Source organism: Syngnathus floridae, chromosome 20 (assembly GCF_059516105.1).
Source record: "Syngnathus floridae isolate MCC-2025c chromosome 20, RoL_Sflo_1.0, whole genome shotgun sequence".
In the NCBI taxonomy this organism is placed as follows: domain Eukaryota; kingdom Metazoa; phylum Chordata; class Actinopteri; order Syngnathiformes; family Syngnathidae; genus Syngnathus; species Syngnathus floridae.
In genome coordinates this window covers 2,885,355-2,904,345 of record NC_142432.1, presented here as the reverse complement: position 1 = coordinate 2,904,345, position 18,991 = coordinate 2,885,355, and the positions used below count along the sequence as shown (strand labels likewise).

Here is an 18,991-nt window from a genome sequence, read left to right as displayed (position 1 = left end):
CGTATGAAAGGACGTATGTTCTAACATGCTGAAATGAAATGACACAAAGACTTGAAGCATGTAACAGTTCCCAAAGCCTGTGGTGGACACATATTATATTTAGAAATGACTGCAGACGATAATGAGTAAATGTTTGGTTTTCTTCCAACATAGCAGAGGGAGTGAGCCAGAACACCTCCCCGCCCCCCCCCAAACACACACACACACACTCACCGAATTCTGTTTAAGTCACCCCAATTAGCCAACAAACCCAGACGGTCTCTCTCGGGAACATGCTCCCAGCAGGAGGGCCAGATTAAATGAATCAGGCTGTGTGGCAACAGTTGTGTTGCTTTAAAATACAGCCATTTCTTCTTTTCAAAGTCTTTGATTCAAAAAAGCGACTGATACATATTCAAAGACTGTTTTCCCGCACCTCTGTGACTCAATAATTCTAATCTTAACTGGAAGGTTCAGAACTTCCCATCCTACGGACCTCTCGTGTCACGAGCTTATGTAGCGCACTCTTTAATGAGTTTTCCCTCGCCGAGCAAAGAAACATGTCGGTGCGCTCTTCACTCCAAGGGAGTCTTTAAACATCTAAAATAAAATGACATTCTTGGGAGTCAAGAGTCGACATTATGTCAAATCCTCAGAACGGAACGTGTATGAATTTATTTTATTTCAAAGAACAGAGAAAACCTCAGGTCGTGCCATTTTTTTTTTTTTTTTTATGAAGTAGATTTTTCCTACTGTTTATAGAAAGAAAAAAAAGGCTCAGCCTCCTCTTGTACTGCTAATTTGATTTTCTGACAGTGTGTGGTTTAGGAGGAACGGACAAAGAGAAAAGAACAAATATAAACTAAAGGGAGGGGATATCACAAGACAAAATAAAATCACGTAATTGTCAAAAGCTTTCATAGGACTGTATTTTTTATTTATTTATGAATTACTTTATTATTCGACTTAACACAGACATTTTGAAAGCATTTGTTCTCTGACATGATTATTTTTTTTTACACAGTAAATTATGGAGGCCTGTCCCACTCCGCTTTTAAACGGGCTCATCAAATTTGGAATTCAGACAAACTACTTTTGAAAAATTCAGCGGTCACTCCGACAATGTCACACGAGACCCAGAGATGTTTTATAGTTGTTTAAAATTTGATATCTAACTTTTTATACATGCTTGTTAAATCCGTAATCTGTGTGTTACCGGGTAACTTTAATATACACATGTAATTAAGAACTCTGGAGATGTTGCTTAAAATATTAACTTATAGTTATTAAATGTTGGGGGGGGGCAAATCCTGGACAACCGGAAATTGAAAATCAAGGCGCGTCAGGCATGCAGTGTAACCTTTCAGACAACAGACTTTCCTTTGAATAATCTCTGGCTCTAATATTCCCTTTGCTGCTTAATTAGTACACTGTAGTCTTCGTTTTAATTCCTCACACAATCCCATGGAGAATATTAGACCACTCGGAGCTATAACAGAAGCACCCAAGCATGTGCCTAAAATAAACTTATTAACTAGTGGCAATTAGGCGAACATTTTGTATTGGAAATTATTTCCGAGGAGACCTTGTTAAGCCAACGCCGTACGAGCATGGTAACAGAAGGATTTTTGGTTGACGGCTCGGATGAGAAACAAGATATTAAATATTACAGAGTAATTAGATCATTGTTGCTATTGATAATATTTGTATATTTAATAGAGGATTTTATATTTCAAACATAAAGATCAATTTGAGGTTCTCATCTGGGGATGTTTTCTATGCGTGTTCTGTTTATCCAGGTCAAAATGAAATGTTTTGGCAGGTTGGTTTTATTTACCGACTGACCAAGTGTTTCCCCATGTGTGAGTTTATTATCGGAGTGCAATTAGAGTCTCATCAAATATAAACGGTCTGCATTCACATGGCATCTTCGTCACCTTAATTGCCTGACAGCAATGCCTCATTCTTATCCGTGCTTTCACGCAGACCTTCACTTATTACAATAGTAATTATTCATTTAAAAAAAATCAAAGATCTTTAAAATATCCAGTTGCAAAAAAAATAAATAAATCAGACGTGACTATTATTACTTGTTGCCTGTGAGGTGAATCCACAATTCACAATGAAGATACACAACAACTACACATTATTAGCTACAAATGCCGCTAGGTGTGTTTAGTGGGTATTAAGGAGCTACTAGTTGGGTACTAGTGCAGCTAACTACTATTTGGTCAAGCATGCCACTTGTAGCGGAAGAAAAACTTGTAAGACATATTCCCATAAAAAGGGTGTACTAGTGCTTAAATTCAAATAAATACTCAAATGGCTTTTCATAAAGGTTACTGATATCAAGTGCTACTTAACTGGTGAAGAAAAAAACTTTAGTCCATTAAATCGATATTGTCATACATTTAAGCTCATTTATGCTTCATGCAGCCTTCGCATACTAATGAAGCAGTTCATTTTATGTTTTTTGGTTCGCAACCTGGAATCATACCTTGGGGGTACAAGTGAGATTCGAAAATAATCATTTCCAGAATTTATGCAGATTTCTAGAAATGATGCATATGAATCCAAATAATTCACCACTGACATACATTGACGTGTTTATTAACGTAATTGGCCATTCGTGTTCGATGGGAGGTCTGTCAGAAACCGGTGGGCTACTTTGGATTATGGTCTGATCCCCCTCCCCCCTTTAGTGAAGAAAGAATATCACACACAGCCTCCGGCAGTAGTTTTCTCTGCGGCATTGGCATATATTAAAGGTATACCTCAGTAAACAGTCCTGTAGCATTTTTAACATTTCATATTTTCCACACTATAGTCCATTTATTGAAACAAATTCCCATTTTCTAACCCGTGAAAAAAAAATAAACCAGCGTTGATTAAGAGTCAATTAAAAACTGAGGTGCAATTAGGCTTGCTGATGCAAGGTGGATTATTTCTCTTTTGTTTGCAACCAGGTGCAAGTAGCTTGCTGTTACACTTGAGCACTGCTCATACATTATTGAAAGTACAGGTTTCGCAATATTTTTTGACGTTTAGTGTGTAGAAAAAAAAAAAAAAACATGTACATTGCCCTAAGCGCTCACAACCTTTTGTTTGTTTCAAGGCTGGAAGATGGAACAGCACAAAATTATGGAAGATAAAATGAATGTCAGAGCAAAAGCTGATTTAGATAGTGACAAGTTTTCCTACTTGATGCCACCACAATGTATTTGAAATATAACAACTACCGTATTTTCTGCACTATAAGGCGCACCGGATTATAAGGCGCACCTTCAATGAATGGACCATTTTAAAACTTTGTCCATATATAAGATATATACATTTGGCTTGCGGGCCGGACTTTGGACACGCCTGCTGTAGTGGCTCAATATTGGTCCATATATAAGGCGCACCTGATTATAAGGCGGCTTTTGAGAAAATTGGAGGTTTTTAGGTGCGCCTTATAGTGAGGAAAATACGGGACATGTCATTAAGAACTTTCAAATGAAAACATGACATTTCATATTTTAAGTACGTCAGTGTCCAACTATTTTTGGACCCTAACTATGATTAATAAAATATGATTACTGTTGTCAAACGTGAGTAGACAACAAAGATTTTACAGACCTGCTGCTATGCAAATTCTCTTTGTTGTCTGCTTAAATATAACCAGCAGTGTAGGTTGATGGAGGAAAATATTAAAATGTGATAATATCAGCAATGTCTGTACACCAGATGTTTTTTTTTTTTCTCTTTGCCCTCAGTGGCACCCCTCTACATCAAGGTACATATCCTGACTCGAAGAAACAGGAAATTAATCTTGTTTTATTTTCCTGATAGCTCCTTGCAGGAGAAGCAGGAGATTAGATTACCTTGGTGAACTCACCTCACTCACTGATCTAAACCCCTGCAGTCTACGGTCCCTCTGAGGCCACTGTCGGGCCTCTCCGCCGCAGATCCTTCCTGCCAATAATCACCCCATTAAAATGAAACATTTTGCCCAGACCGTGTACTCTACATAATCGTCAATTAGCCACTGGCGTCAAGATGGCACCTCTGCTAACCTCCAAGAGTCTGATGCTGCCTCATTATTCGGCATGTGACTCACTCATGATCATAGCCCGTCTCGGGGTAATAATGGTGTTTGAAACCTTTGCTTCATGTTCCTGAGGTCCCCAACATGCAAATAAATGAAATGCATTTCTGGCTGTTAATAGGATGAGTAACAAGATATTTGGTTGAGATTTTTAATGATACCGAGAGTTCTTAGAAAGGCTTGCTTGGAAAATAAGGGCATCAACATGCAAGATCCATTCATATTCCTGTTCAGGGTCAAGGCTGAGCTTTCCCATCTGGCTTAAGGCACACGATACTCAATTGCAGGGCATAAACAGTGTGTAGAGAGATTACAATTCACACTGTCACTAACCTGAACCCATCCCATCTGCATTCAAGTCAAGCTTGTACCACAGAGCCAGGGGGTGACTTCACAAGTAACATAAATAAAAAGCTAGAAAAGCCAGAAGCATTCTGTCAGGGCCTGCCCTGGGCAAGGTAAACATCCAAGCACTCAATAACTCAAGAAGTACAGTATTTCCACTGCCTGGGTCTTGCCAACTAGAGTGTGCGTGCAATTCACAAGAAATAATGGATTTGGGGCTTTTGGGTGAAATGTCTGAATGAATCTTAAAAAGCCTTAAGTAAGAAATATAATCTTATCCTGTCTCCCCCATTTTATATTAAGCAAAGCCAGTGATTTCCAATAAACTATCATAATTTCCGGACTATAAGGCGCACCGGACTATAAGACGCACCTTCAATGAAGGCTTAAAACTTCAATGAAGGTTTAAAATGTTGTCCTTATATAAGGCGCACCGGACTATAAGGCGCACTGTCGGCTTTTGAGAACATTGTAGGTTTTTAGGTGCACCTTATAGTCCGGAAAACACGGTAGCAAAAAGACACCAGACTACTGTTTGGTTGCTTAGGGACCAGCGCCAACTATGGAAACACTGGCCACTGTAAACCCACACACAGTTCTGCCACTTTTGTAACAAAGCACTATATCATCCTTTCAAATTGATATGTGATGACTTTTACATGCTCTTGCTCAATAACAACAACTTTGAGATCTCATCTACCAATGCAGTCATTGCAAACACGTGATCAAAAACCCAGCAGGGTTCAAGGATGGGCTGTGATGAGATATTCCACACAAGACATCCGATAAGTAGCAGGCAAGACATAAGAAACGGGGGCAAAGGTAAAGGTGGGGGGAAAAAAATGACATTGCTGCCTATTGACAGAGCCGGGAGGACGCCTGCCTCACTATAATTGATAGCAAAAGGGAAGAACAAATATGAGAAACACCCATGGGGGGGTGTTCACAAAAGAAGGCAATAACATGAATGTTGGCTCTTCTCAGTTCTCTCTACCTGAAGGCTAAGCTATTGGTGTAATTGAATGAAATAAAATCTGGGGAGAGGAAAAGAAATGAAATGGGAGAGGAACGAATACTGGTGAGGATCTTAATAGTCTCTTTTATAGCATTATTTTAGACACCTCATTTTCCCAAATAAAGCTCTTACATAAATTATTCAAGCAGGTTGCAGGAAGGGGAGTCATTTGCATATAGATACAAGTCAGTTTAATATTGTAAATTACCTTTTTATACGGCAATCTGGAAGATTTGGTTTTAATATCTCTATAAATGTCATGGTGTTTGTGTAAAGGGGGCGTGCCAGTGTGGATATCACAAAATGTTCCCAATTTCATTGCCTTGGTTTTAATTAAGAGATTATGTATGTACGCACGCTTCTCCGAGGTCTCGACTTGACATGCAGAGCACCTTGTGTTATATAAAAAGCAACCTTTGACTTTAGTTTTGTTTCTAATGTTCCGAATGAAATGACAATAAAGACTGATTTGAAGTGAGCCACGCTGATTTGTAAAGTAGAAGCATCCTACTTTTATTTTTTTATTTCCTACAGGGAAAAGCAATCATATTCTTGGAATGAGAAATGTGAGTAAGAGTGTGTCAACAGGTTTATAAAAAAAAAAAAAAAAATGCAAGAAATGGTCTATTTGTTAAAGTGTTGAAGTATGACGACCCCAGACAGCTGCTCGTCCTTATCAGAAATTCTAAAGGCGGATCGGCTTGTGTTCCGATGTGTCACTATCATGTGTTGAGGGAGTGGGGGAGGTGAAAAACACGGAGAAAATAATGTACCCGGCAAGATAATGGTTGTACACCTCAGTGATCAATGCCGGTCATAAAAAGCAAAGTGACGTACAGCGACGATAAATTTCCCAACTCCTCAGTGAAGTAAGACACATAAAAACAGGCGACTGTGGATTTTTACAGCCTTTGCCAAATCTCTCTCTTCACCTTGGGGCCAAAAATTGCAAATAAAATAAAGATTGTAAAGTTGTATGAAGTGTGGGCTTTGGAAGATGGAATAAAAAAAATGAAAGTGTGGGCTTTAGAAGATGGAATAAAAAAAAATGAAAGAAAATGAAAATATCACCAGACCATTTTTGTTTCCAGGGGTGATTCTTTAGATAAATGAATCTTAAATTATTATGTCATAAAGTAAAAATTCAGGCAATAGAAACATTCTGTCGCGATGGGATTTCAATTGCAGCAGATTGTTGGGGAAATAACCATAATATTTGCCCATCGGGTTCTATTAGTAAAAGGCATGGAAAAAAAAACAAAACGATTTTAAGCGGGAGACGGGAGAAGTAGGCTGCGAGGCAACCGAGGTCAAAACACACAGACATACTTGTTTTTTAATATTATTTAATTATTGTTTATTTTGTATTATCAGATGTTTTCACTATAGTATCATTTATAGCGAAAACAACATATTGGTGCAATTATGACGTAAACATTAGATCAGAGCTCTTGAAGAGAACGGCTGGGGTGGTTACTCAAAGATTTTGCTTCGGAATTGCATAGCCACGTTAAGAGCGAGCCCTTTCGTGATTGGATGGTTGCGTAAGGAGCGGAAATCAATTTGACATCCAGCGCAATCCATAAATGTATCTGGAGAAGAATCATTTTCATTTCAAATACTAACCCTGATGCTTTTGGGGAATATTTCTATAAACTGTATGTCAGGACAAACTGTACATGGAGGTCAGATTTGAGAAAAATGAGTTTTGGGTAAACAGCTTTTTTGAATTTGCCATACTTGAAGAAAATAAAAATAACCCATTTTCCCAGTTTTCTGATTTTGTGGTTTCATGAACACAAGTTCAATTTGGGCCTCCAAATTGCCCAGATCTCTATATAATTGAGAATCTGCGTGATGTGCTCAAGCTCCACGCTCCATGCAATTTAAAGAACTTAGAGGATCAACTGCTAACATCTCCCAGTCAGTCATTTGGCAGCATAAAGCTTTTCCGTTGTACGCAGGTAAAGATGGTTCAATAGAAAGAGAAAAATGGTCCGAGAACGAAAACACACAACCAGTTGCACTTTTCCGCCAATAGAATAAAAACATTGTTGGCTGGGACAAATTCAATTTTTAATGCGTACTTTCTAAGGTCCCTGGGTTATACTGATTAAAATTAATGGGCCGGAAAGTCAAACATGCCCTATGATGTGCTTTAAAATGGATGCTATTTGAGTGCATATTGCCCTTTATTTATATCAATGCGAGAAGAACAACCATCATGCTGTAAGCGATCATATTTTATGTAATTTGAGTTAACACGCCCTAAGTAAGACAGATCACTACACAGCCAAATACATTAGAACTGTCTCCGGAAATAAAAAGGCATGCTTCAGTTTGCACTTAAATGCAGACACAGCAAGGGGAATGGAAAGGGGGGTGATTATATTAAAAAGCATATTGGCATGGATAAAAGAGACATTTTTGGATATTTTTTTTAGCTGGTTCTTTATTTGATCTTAGGCTATTTGACTCTAGAACGTCCTTGGTAAAAAATGACAAAGCTAAAATCACCCAAGATGGTGATAGCAAAGCAAAATATTCTGAATCTTGTTCAACGACTTCGACAGTAATCAGGATGAAGATTAGGATCTTAACAAAAACATTTGTTTGCAATTTATTTGGTCTGCAGCGCTACCTCAACCGATTCCAAAGCCGAGCTCCTACCCGATCCATTCGTCAACATTTATCAGAGATCTTAAATGACCCAAGACGGAGCGATCAATACGGTCAATTGAAAGTGAAATTACACACAATGTGTGACTGCATTGAATCATGTTAACATTTGATAAATGCAAGAGATCACTTTGAAAAAGAGCGTTTGAGCAACCAACCGCAATAATAACACCAAGTGTTTTCCTATCTACGGCGAATTTCCTTTGAAAAATTAATTTCGTAACAGTGTTGCTACCCTTTGAACCTGGAGGATGCAACTTCATTTCTTATAAAAGCTGTAATTTCACACCCTTGTGGTTTGCTGTGTTAGAGCCAGTAATGTAGAAGAAGAAATTCGATGATAGTTACTCTGGTGCAGTGTTGTGCGTCCAACTGTGTATTCCATATTGGGCTGTATGTACTTCGTAAAAAAATCATGGCCCAAAAGTATCCTTATGATAATTTCTCTCCGATTCTAAACTGTTTCAGTTCATAACTGGTGCTATTAATTCAAAGTGGGAGTTTAAATAGAATGGAAGGCCACAACTAATCAACACTATGATCCGGTTTTCCATCATTGTGCTCGTATCCCGAGCAGGTTGACACCATCTAGCACATTGGTTTGTAAGTCCGAGTGATCTTATGTTGACTCGGGTGACCAGTGAGGTGGTCGATTTCTTTGGCGGTAGTAAACCCATTGGTGAACACCAGCGGTGAGGGACTCTGGGGACAGATGATGGATACCAGCAGGTCAAGGGAATGTGGTATCGTAAAAGTGTTTTCAGGATGAGCGAGGTGAGAACCACGTTTTATAAGAAATCGTGGTGCGTCGCCTCAGGAGAGAAAAGCAGGGGATGGTCAATTCCACAACTTCCAATGAGGAAGCAATAACTTGACACTACTTGACTTCCAGGTGGCCATGACGGGTAAAAAATTTATACGGAGCTCTGAGATGTGGTTTCTAGTCTGTCGGTTTAGGAGCGCTTTTCTCGATAGGCAAGATTTCACAGACAAGGTCATGGGGTGTGTAGACTTTTATATCCACTGTAAAGCTATTTTGGGTAAATCCACGCACTGTTAGAATTATGGTAGAGCTACGTTGATTCGGTTACGCAGATTTAAAGCCCGGGGCTGTTATACGGCGCAGTCGAGGACTAGTGATGTGATTTCATGCATTAAAGTAGAAAACTGGCTCATTAGGCATCTTGGCATTTGTCAATAAGAAATTAAATAAGGATGTTTTCATCTCTTACAGGTTGTTGTGGGCAGAAAACTGACCATAACCCAAAGAGGGAGGTTTGTTGCTATGGTAACCACACACATGCAACATGCAAAACACACATGCACGCAGTTAATTATGTTGTAATTGTGCATACCATGATGTTAAGAACACGCCTGCTTCATAATTGAACTGAGCTGTCATCATTGTGGCTTCTGACATGAAACACCTTCGGGCATCCCTGCATTTTAAATGGCAGCAGTGAAGCATCCTATTATTATGTTTTTTTTTAAACTGCACCTGTAAAGTGTTGTTCAACATGTTTTTCATTTTAAATGCATTTCGGAAAACAAAAGAGAGCAATGACATGGCCAAATTAAATTCTACAGCTTTTAAACACATGGTCCATTCATATAAAAATGAACCATGACATTGTAATTATATTTTCAATTTATTCATGAATTCATTTTTAATAGCATTTATCATGTTCAGGGTCATTGGAAAGCAGGTGTCTATCCCTAGTTGACCTCGGGTGGGAGGATGGATAAAAGATGGATTAATTGACAGTCAATCACAGGGCACTAACATACAAGGGGATGGACAACCATTAGCCACTATGGCCATTTTTGGAGAGTGGGAGGACATCAGTGTACAGCCAGCACTTCCTTAATGACTACTGGCAGAGGTTGCAATTTTTTTTTTTTTTTTTTTTTTAATACGCAAGGTCCATCAGCTAACTAGATTGTCATTTGCAGGTTACAACATTAAGAAAAATGCTCCAAGAAATTAATGGTATCAGAAACTTCCTAATCTAACATTCACTGCCAGCCCTGTTAAAAAAAAAAAAAGACTTTTATAACTATCAACTGCAGTTCTTCCAAAATGGAAGTTGGCTTCATTTCTACTGATTACTTTTAAGTGAAAAGAGAAGGACAGAGAACAAGAGAGACAGAGATGAAAGAAGAACTATTTGAGAAAAGTTTTATTTCGCATGCTACAGAAGAAATGCAGAAAAGATGACTCAAATCGGCACTCAAATTCTTGGAAAATAACTTTTCAATCGGAAAACACATTTGAATTAAGACCCTTACAAATTGAGACAATCCGAAAGTATGCATAATAATTTTTACGTCATTTTTATATTCATTTCAAATAAGTTTTAGTTATTGTCATTTTGGGAATAATTAAGAGAAATTTAGGAACGCTTAAAACCGAGAACAGTTTTCTGCAAATGCAAACTTTTTTTTTTTTTTTTAAATCACAGGAATACTTAAGGCACGGAAACTTTGGTCCAACTGAGTAAAAGTCTCAAGTAACCTGTTTTGGAACCATACATTGCTTCAAACAAAATATTATTGACAATATCATACTGCTATGGAAAAGACAGCAAATGTTTGAAAACCAGCCATAAAATATGCAAGCCACATTGTCACCAAAAGTCATTACTGAAAATACAGAAGCAGGGGGAGAGTAGGAATGCTATTAAAGTCCAAAATAAGGACAAATCGAAGGAGAAGAACACAGTACTTTGTTGGCTGGGGACTGCCGTTAAAGTAAATATCAGAAACCGAAACTCCACAATCCAAAGTGAAAAAACCAAACAACCTGAGCGGTGGCAGTGCTCGAAAGAGTTGTCATGTCTAACTCAATACAGTTTAGAGTAATCCATGAGTATAAAAAGTATATGTGGGGGGGGGGTCTTAATAAATGTGTATGTTCTGGATAGCTGATATCAAATAAGGCACGTGTATATTTTTGTCTACATTAAGAAATAAATGCTGCTCTACATCAAACTATCATACGGAATAACAATCAATGTCAATATTTTCCAGAGGATTTGGAAATAGCTCCAACATTCCCAATTTTGGATGAACATGTTGTTTCCCTCAACCAAAAATAGCTTCTGACAATTGAGTGAATGCTTTTTTTTTTTTTATTTGGGGTCAAAGTGTTAAATGGTGGACTTTGAGAAAGAAACTCTTAGGTGTTGATTACATCCCATGTTGTAGTTGTGAAGGTCAATCAAAGCTTGGACAGATTCTTCTACTGTCGACATCTGGATCAATGCCATTTTGCGATCCCTGGAAAATATGAAACGAGTGTAAAGAGAAGCATCCTTACCCTGTCACGTCTCGAAGGTGTCGGAAATGAATACGTACTGGAAAAACTTAAATGCTTTCACAGTGCCTCCGGAGTTTGAGAAGAGCAGTCGGAGGTCATCCTCTGTGACATCTTGTCTGAAAATGAAGATAAGACATGACACCAGCTCTACATTTGTCCAAATTTTAAATAAACGACACATCTAAACTAAACAAACTACAATTTTGTTGTTATGGGCTATATGATCATCTAAAAATGACAGAAACAGAAATGTTCACAATGACACTTACGGGATGTTGGAGAGATGGAGAGTGGCAGATGGTGGAAAAATGTTTTGAAAGTTCTTGGATCCAGGTTTCTTGAAGCGATGAAGGGAAGAGTTCGCGTAATCCTTGGTCAGGCCCTGGTCGTCCAGGCCGTCGCGAGGCAGTGCCACCGTCTGGTGTTTGGATAGCGTGGCCCTGATAATTTTCCCATACATCTTTTGGCCATTCAAGTGGCTCATGGCTTTAGACGGGTAGAGGAAAACAATTCAAATCAAACTAGGATTTCCCCTCGAGATCCACGAAGGACCCTCCTTATCGATCCATCCATCCACCGTAGCTCAAAAGTAAATAAATGAAAATGACAAAAATCCACTTATTGGAAGATTCAGGAATTGTATTTGGTTTTCATAAATGTATTTTTTTTTTTCCCCGGCACAACCACCGGTGGTGCAACCAGGCAGATGTAAATGCCTTTACCACAACACACAGAGTTTGAATATTCAAATATTGAAATCGTCTATCACATAATCAATTGATAGACAAGTTTCCTGAACAAGAATGACACGTGGCATCTACGAAAATGTTTAATTGGGTGGGTTGACTTGAAACTCCTCCCAGTTTCAGCTCAACGTGCTCAACCAATTTTATACCGTACCTTTTGAGGGTTATTCATTTTGAGTACAACCTTAGAAATGTTTTCAAAATGGCATTTTCATTTTTACAACTACTCACCTAACTGAGCCTGGTTGGCATCGGACATCTGAATGAGAGCGCTGTCTTTCTTATTGTAAAGAATTTTCACCCTCTGGACATCACCGTAGACTCCTACACGAGAGCCAGGACAAGTGGAGGTGGACACAAAGAAGGTAATTAGAAAACCAAAATAAAACCAGCAGGAGAGACAAGGATATCTTAGACGAGAATCAAAGGAGAGAGAAGAGAGGAGCACACAGATGGAAGATTTCAGAGAGAGGTGTGCGGTAAGAATATTTAAAAAGAGAAAACAACAGCCTTTTAAATACATAGGTTATTAGGTTACTGTTGGTCATATGGCAAGAAATAAAAACATGCAAAAAAAAAATAATATTGCTTAACCATGCATTATTGTTTGCTATAGTGAAATTGTGATTATAAACATTAACCCAAACCAATTAACTGGAAAATTGTTTTGAGGCTAATTAACAAGCTACCTGGCGCAAATACATACTAAAAAACACTTCATATTGATATTAAAAATGGCTAACAATTGTAATGAGAAATATAAAGAGGATGAAAATAGGAAGAAAAAAAAAATAGATAGCAGAAAAGAGAGGAGAGCAAGAGCCAACGATAACATACCGAAGAGGGTAAACAGACTTTGGGGCGTAACCATCTTTAGAGGGAGAGAAGAGCAACAAGCAGCGTGAGACAGGTAGAGAGGTAGAAGAGTCGGAGCGGAGCGGAGGTAGAGATGGACAGATCGATCCAGAACGAAGGTAGGTAGAAGGAATGGTGTTTTTTGTTCTCCCCCCGGAGAGTGATGGAGATGGTGGTCATGGAGGAGGAGAGAAAAGTCGTGAAGAGGTTTTGAAGGGTGAGGAGATGGTGCAGGGAGGGAGGGAGGGGGGGGTTGATTTCAAGGGTTAGACGGCCCCCCGATCAACACGTGAAGCAAGGAAGAGGGGTTACATGGAGAAGGGAACAAGGATGGCGGGGAAAGGGAAGGTGGTGGATGCAAATTGGGGGGGAAAATAAAAAAGTGAGGGGAGGGACAAAAAATATAGAGGTCAGTACACTGGAATGCAGGTCAGCCATCATGGCTTGGATCGATGTTTTTAGCAATAATTGGAATCATTTCCATGTATAAATGTATTTCACCCTGGGAGAAGCAAAAGGGTAAAAAATACATTCATGTCGAAAAAAAATAAATAATCAAGAGAGCCATGACCATGGGATAAAAAACAACATGCAGCAATCTGTAAAGATACAATTGCACAGTGAGGGAGAACATTAGTGCAAAAAACAGTAGAAGGGCCAACATCTGCTTTGTGAGCATGCAATTGAAATTCGGTGAGATGCGAGAGTTGATGTGAAGGCCATGTGAGCAAGACGGTGGCATTAAATTTAGCCCGTGAGGCTCAAATAACACTGAAGCGCAGTATCATAACTTCAGCATGATACTGTTCGAGACTTCGAATGACACATACGCAGAGATGACAAGCTGATGGCCATGAGATCGGGCCTTTTTTTATTTAATCCAACGGAACATAAAGGTGAGGTAAAACGCCTTTTAGTGAGGGAAGTAATTGAGTGCAGGTTCACTGTACTGTTTTCTTAATATGTCTGCAAATCTTATCTCTTTATCGTCTGCACTCGGTGGGTAGTAAATAAATGCGAGTGTATTGCTGCCTCTGGCAAACTCAACCCTTCTCGTTGGAGTTTGAAAACAACTGCAACAATTACACTGAGTCAATTTCTCCAATATATTCGCAACAAACAATCCTTTATCCTACGCTATCCAAGATAAAAAATTGTAATACGTGGAATTGAATTAGCTGAAAGCAATGTGGCTGGAAATGGCAACACTCGTAGTTAGGATTAACCGATAAACTGCACGGTGGGGTGATGGGTAAAACGGTAGCGGTGTTAATATGTGGATGGTTCTTCGAGGAGGTGATGTGTGTTACTGACCTCTTCATTCAGATTGCTGACCAAGAGCACCCCACTGGACCCTGTCTGTCCAGCTAGCGCCACCCTTCCTGCAGCAGCAGCAGCCACCGCTGCTGCACTGAGTGGGTTCAGGGCTCCTGACAGGAAGTTTGGGAAAAAAAAAATTCATAATCAAGGATGGCATCGAGTCTATGGAGGACCAAAACTGCTCAAATAAAAGTAGAAATAAAGATAAAATATTAAATATATTGTATTTGTATATTTTTGTATTTATTTTGCTATTTATTATTAATTCATTACAATTTTTCTTTTTATTTTTTACAATTTTGGTCCTTCATACAAGTAGTCAGCTCAATGATCCAAAAAAACAAAAGACTAGTAATTTCATTTCTACTATATAGATGTCTCATAGACATAGAAGGGAGGAATAAAGAGAAAAGTTGTATCTACCTGGAATCTTACCAAGGAGGGAGTTGTCTTTGCTGAGAGCTGCAGCTACGGCAGGATCCATGGTGGGTTGGCCATCACCAGCTGGCAGCTCTGGTCGTGTGTAATCACGACTCTTATCATTGTTATATTTGACATTTAAGTTGACAAGCTTGGAGAAGTCAATCCGCAGTGTGCAGCACGCATTGTAGATATTCTGACCATCAAGTGCCTAACAGAGCAAAGTAGACATGTGGTCCACACAAAATATTTGTATTTTGACAAGAGGAAGCTGAAGGTCTCATTTCTTACCAGCTTAGCCTGCTGGGCGTTGACAGGTTCGCTGAACTGCAGAAGGGCTTGGAACTGGTTGTTCTTAGTAAATGTGATTATCTTCATGACGGTACCAAACTTGGAAAAAATCTGAGAAAAAAAATAACCGTACATTTCTAATTACAACAAATAGATATTGCAAGTCTGAGACTTGCTATTTAAAAAAAGAGCTACATTCCACAATGAAAGCAATACCTGTTGTAGAACATCCAATGTTACAGGGTAGAACATATTGTCGATGATGATCCGCAGAACTGGACTAGAGGCGGTGGCAAGTATTTCCTGGACATCTGAGGCAGGGGACGCACCAGACTGAACTGCCGAAACCGCCTGCAGCACCGCCTGGGTCCGCTGCAAAAAGAGGTCAAACAATTTATTTCCTATGTAGAGTGACAAGAGCATTTGTCCAAAATGTATAACTCAGACGCCACAAACCTGATTGCCGGCATCGGTTTTCAGCTCCTTGTGATTTGAGTATTGAATAAAGACAGGGACGTTGCGGATGTGAGGATTGACGGTAGTGTAGTAGTTAACCATGGTGATGGCAGCATCTTCAGTGCCCATCTCCAAAAAAGCCTGGAAGGGAAGATTATGAAATGAAAAAAATATATACATTTTTAAAAAAAATTATATTGCGATGTGTGATTTTTGCCATTTTTTTCACTCACTTGGTTCTTTCCCTTAAGGGTAAGGATATTGGTGACTTTTCCAAAAGGTAAGCCAAGAGCAATGATTTCAGTCTCCGAGGCTTCGTTGGGCAACTTCCTGATGTGAAGCACGCGAGACGGTGGTGCTTCCTCTACCCTCAGCTTTTTACTATCACTGCCACTGGAACTCCCATCTAATAAAAAAAAATAAAAATATAATATTCTGTGGGTCAGTCTAATCGTCTTATCTAACTTGCATCATTCGCTGGTGTGACAGAACAAAATGGCGGAGGGGAAAAACTCACCACTCATACTGCTCATGCCATTGTTGGGACTGTTGTACATACTCAGCTCATCTGATCCTCTCTGCAAAAAAAAAGACATGTTTTTTAGCACAGATTGATTAAAGACATGTGTAGGTGGAGGAGACTCAAAAGAGGAGGAGGCTGCAAACTACACCATAGCTTTGAACGCCTACATGTTTCTATAAAAAAAATAAACTTTTCTCCTTTGACAAAAAACTTCTTTTGATTATTCTTTGTGCTTTCTTACAAACTGCTGCAGTGACCACACTAATAAAACAAATATGTCTGACTTGCATAGGAAACAAAAATATCCTTTCCACTTTGTATTTTGCCTTCAATATGTGGATTTGATTCAAGGACTATCTATCACCAGAATCTTTTTTTTTTTTTTTTAACTGAGCAAGTACAGAAGTTGGCTGTCTAAAAAGAAACACTTTTAGTCACCTCCAAGGACTTTAATGCATTGGATTGAAATCATGATGACTTAGGAAAAGATAGAAAGAAGAGCAGAAATGAAGTTGGAAAGCAAAAAAGAGGTCCCAAGGCAAAAACCACAGCTGACAAAAAAAAAAAAATTCAAAGGCTCATCTCACACTTGCCAAGGATCATTGTGAAAATCCGCAAGACATTTGGAGAAATAATCTTTTTGAAAGGTGTGAGCCCAAAATAAAAAATAACAGGGCATTTGATAAAAAGAACATCAAGCCATTCTGGTGATAGAGTGATGGTCTGGAATTTCTATACTCAATCATGATGTGTGATTCAAAACCCAAACCAGCTAAACCGTCAGAAAATATGACTAGATTTATTTGTTCCGTCTGTGCCCACTCTGACGAATGTGACCGACTTGCACGTCACATCATGGCGCCAGAATGATCCCTTTGTTATTGATGTGAGTGATGTGTGGATTGATTTGTGTGCGATAAGCCCGAGACAAACTCTGCACCACTGCCGTTTTATTTTTTTTTATCTGCTGCCAAACATTGGCTGGCAAAGGTTTATGAATTGCTTGTATTTTGTTTTAATAAAAACTAATGAAAGTAGATGCGTATCTCGCAAAAGGTGTCACAGCGGGTAGATATTTTGAAAAAAAAAAATATTAAAGATTAAAAAGCAAACTTACCTTCACTCCAACTGCAACATCGCTGATGCTGAAAGATAAATAATTGCTTATTAGGTCAAAAGAATGTGAAAACTTTGGAGCAAAGTGTTGTTTATTCAATATATTGTGGAATGCAAAGATATAAAACAGTACATAAATATAAATTATAATACAAAAATGTCAAGGGTGTATTTAAGTGGGAGACGTGGAATAATAGTTTGTGCAACTGTTGTGTTCACCTGATTTGTTTTTAATCTAAATTAAAGCTGAAAGTCTGCAAGTAAAGCACATTTTGTGGTGATATGTTTACAGCCAAACACGTGACAATTGTGTCATTGTCCCAATATTTATGGCTTTGGCTTTGTTTTGTTTAGGGATGGAATACATGGGTGTGTTTTGCGATCATTATTGGCCTTGATCATTTTATTCACAATGCAAATCGTGCAGCACTTACTAATTGAGTAACTCATATGCAAATGAAACTTAAGTAACTTAAAAGGTTTTAATGAGAATAACAGCTACATATTTTCAATTTATATATAAATATATTATATAAATATATTATTTATATAATATATTATTTATATATATTTATTTATATATAAATATATTATATATATAAATATATATATATATATATATATATATATATATATATATATAAATATATATATATATAAATATATATAAATATATATATAAATATATATATATATATATATATATATAGTATACTTCATATTTACACCTTCTAAAACCAAAACATGTTTTTTCATGACTGTTTCCGTGCAGTGAAGTTTGTTTATTAATAGATTTCCACTTGACAACATTTCACTTTAAGATTAATCATAGTTCCAGGCTATTAAGGCACGCATGCACGCTTCAATGATATTAGATAATGAAGTAAAAGAGTTTCTCATCAAAGTGAGTAGGCAGCCACTCAGCCACTGCGAGGTGTGCAAACGTTGCAGGCGAAACACAAAGGGTGACCAATAGAACGTTCCTTTCATTCAAATAGAAGCTGGCTCGTGGTTACTAAATTATTCGACTGCATTCAATGTCCCTCCGGCGTGCAAGCATAATTGAAATAAATATAGAAAACAAAGCTTATAATGAGAGGCACGTTCCCAGTATGGCAGGTTGCGCGTGGCTATGGAAACCAGTTAACGCTGAAATAACAAACTCAACCCAATGCAAAACGCATTTGCACAATCAATGCATTCAGTTCGAAAATAACAAAACAATTACCCGTCCATTTCTGATTATATAGTGTCTCTGCGTTCGGTCCTGTTGTACCTTCCAGCTTACATCAACGGTGCAAAAACATACACACGAGAAAATGGAGGCGGTGTTTAGTTCACCTTATGACGAAGTGAAGCGGAAATTGACGAAAATGCACGAAGATTTTGAGTGCACAATTAAAATAATAATGCTCATAAAATCCTATTAAAACTACAGCGGTGATTTAAATGTCAATTTTAGCAAATTATCTAAATTTGACTGGTCAATCCAGTACAGTTTACAGTTTTTGGTCTCTGCCATGACACGTCGGCTTGTCCGCCATATTGAATGTGTCACTTCTGCCTATGCAAGACTGCAATATAAAGCCAAGTCCCCAAAATACCAGAAAAAAAAATCATTAGCATTGTTGTTTTTATCAAGAGGGTCTGAATAAATCACCAATTTGGCAATGTTACTGAGAGCATTCGCTACATGAAGTGGAACCTTCAAGTTCCCGGGAGGGAAGAAAACAAATACTGTATATTGTGAATTGTCATTAATCGTATTCCCTAATTGGCACATGTTGATTGCCTGGCAACAAGTTCAGGATCTCATTCAATGAAAGCTGGGATAGGCTCC

The 18,991-nt window shown here is 38.3% G+C and overlaps 1 protein-coding gene across 3 annotated transcripts; it reads right to left on the bottom strand.

The window, feature by feature from the left end:
* Positions 1 to 10,270: 10,270 nt before the first annotated feature.
* LOC148380750 (polypyrimidine tract-binding protein 2-like) lies at positions 10,271 to 18,511 on the bottom strand. Of its 3 annotated transcripts, none has more exons than XM_088363477.1 (14): positions 18,380 to 18,511; positions 17,153 to 17,180; positions 16,030 to 16,090; positions 15,746 to 15,918; positions 15,513 to 15,653; positions 15,273 to 15,428; positions 15,057 to 15,167; positions 14,769 to 14,976; positions 14,340 to 14,455; positions 13,008 to 13,041; positions 12,402 to 12,494; positions 11,694 to 11,910; positions 11,463 to 11,540; positions 10,271 to 11,384 (listed from the first exon to the last, which is right to left on the bottom strand). In XM_088363477.1, exons 1-14 carry the CDS (start codon positions 18,385 to 18,387, stop codon positions 11,255 to 11,257), a joined length of 1,554 nt encoding a protein of 517 aa, XP_088219603.1. In that variant the 5' UTR covers positions 18,388 to 18,511; the 3' UTR covers positions 10,271 to 11,254. The 3 variants fall into 3 exon arrangements, with proteins under 3 accessions (XP_088219603.1, XP_088219604.1, XP_088219601.1); XM_088363478.1 differs by having other exon boundaries at positions 14,781 to 14,976; XM_088363475.1 differs by lacking the exons at positions 15,513 to 15,653; positions 15,746 to 15,918; positions 16,030 to 16,090; positions 17,153 to 17,180; positions 18,380 to 18,511 and having other exon boundaries at positions 14,781 to 14,976; positions 15,273 to 15,448.
* Positions 18,512 to 18,991: the final 480 nt, after the last annotated feature.

Bases quoted from the DNA above. Each gene is read 5' to 3' on its own strand.
- LOC148380750 (XM_088363477.1), bottom strand. The intron at 16,091-17,152 runs GTAAGTTTGCTT...TTTTTTTTGCAG, and splicing joins ATGTTGCAGTTGGAGTGAAG to AGAGGATCAGATGAGCTGAG. The intron at 12,495-13,007 runs GTATGTTATCGT...GCTCTCGTGTAG, and splicing joins AAGTCTGTTTACCCTCTTCG to GAGTCTACGGTGATGTCCAG.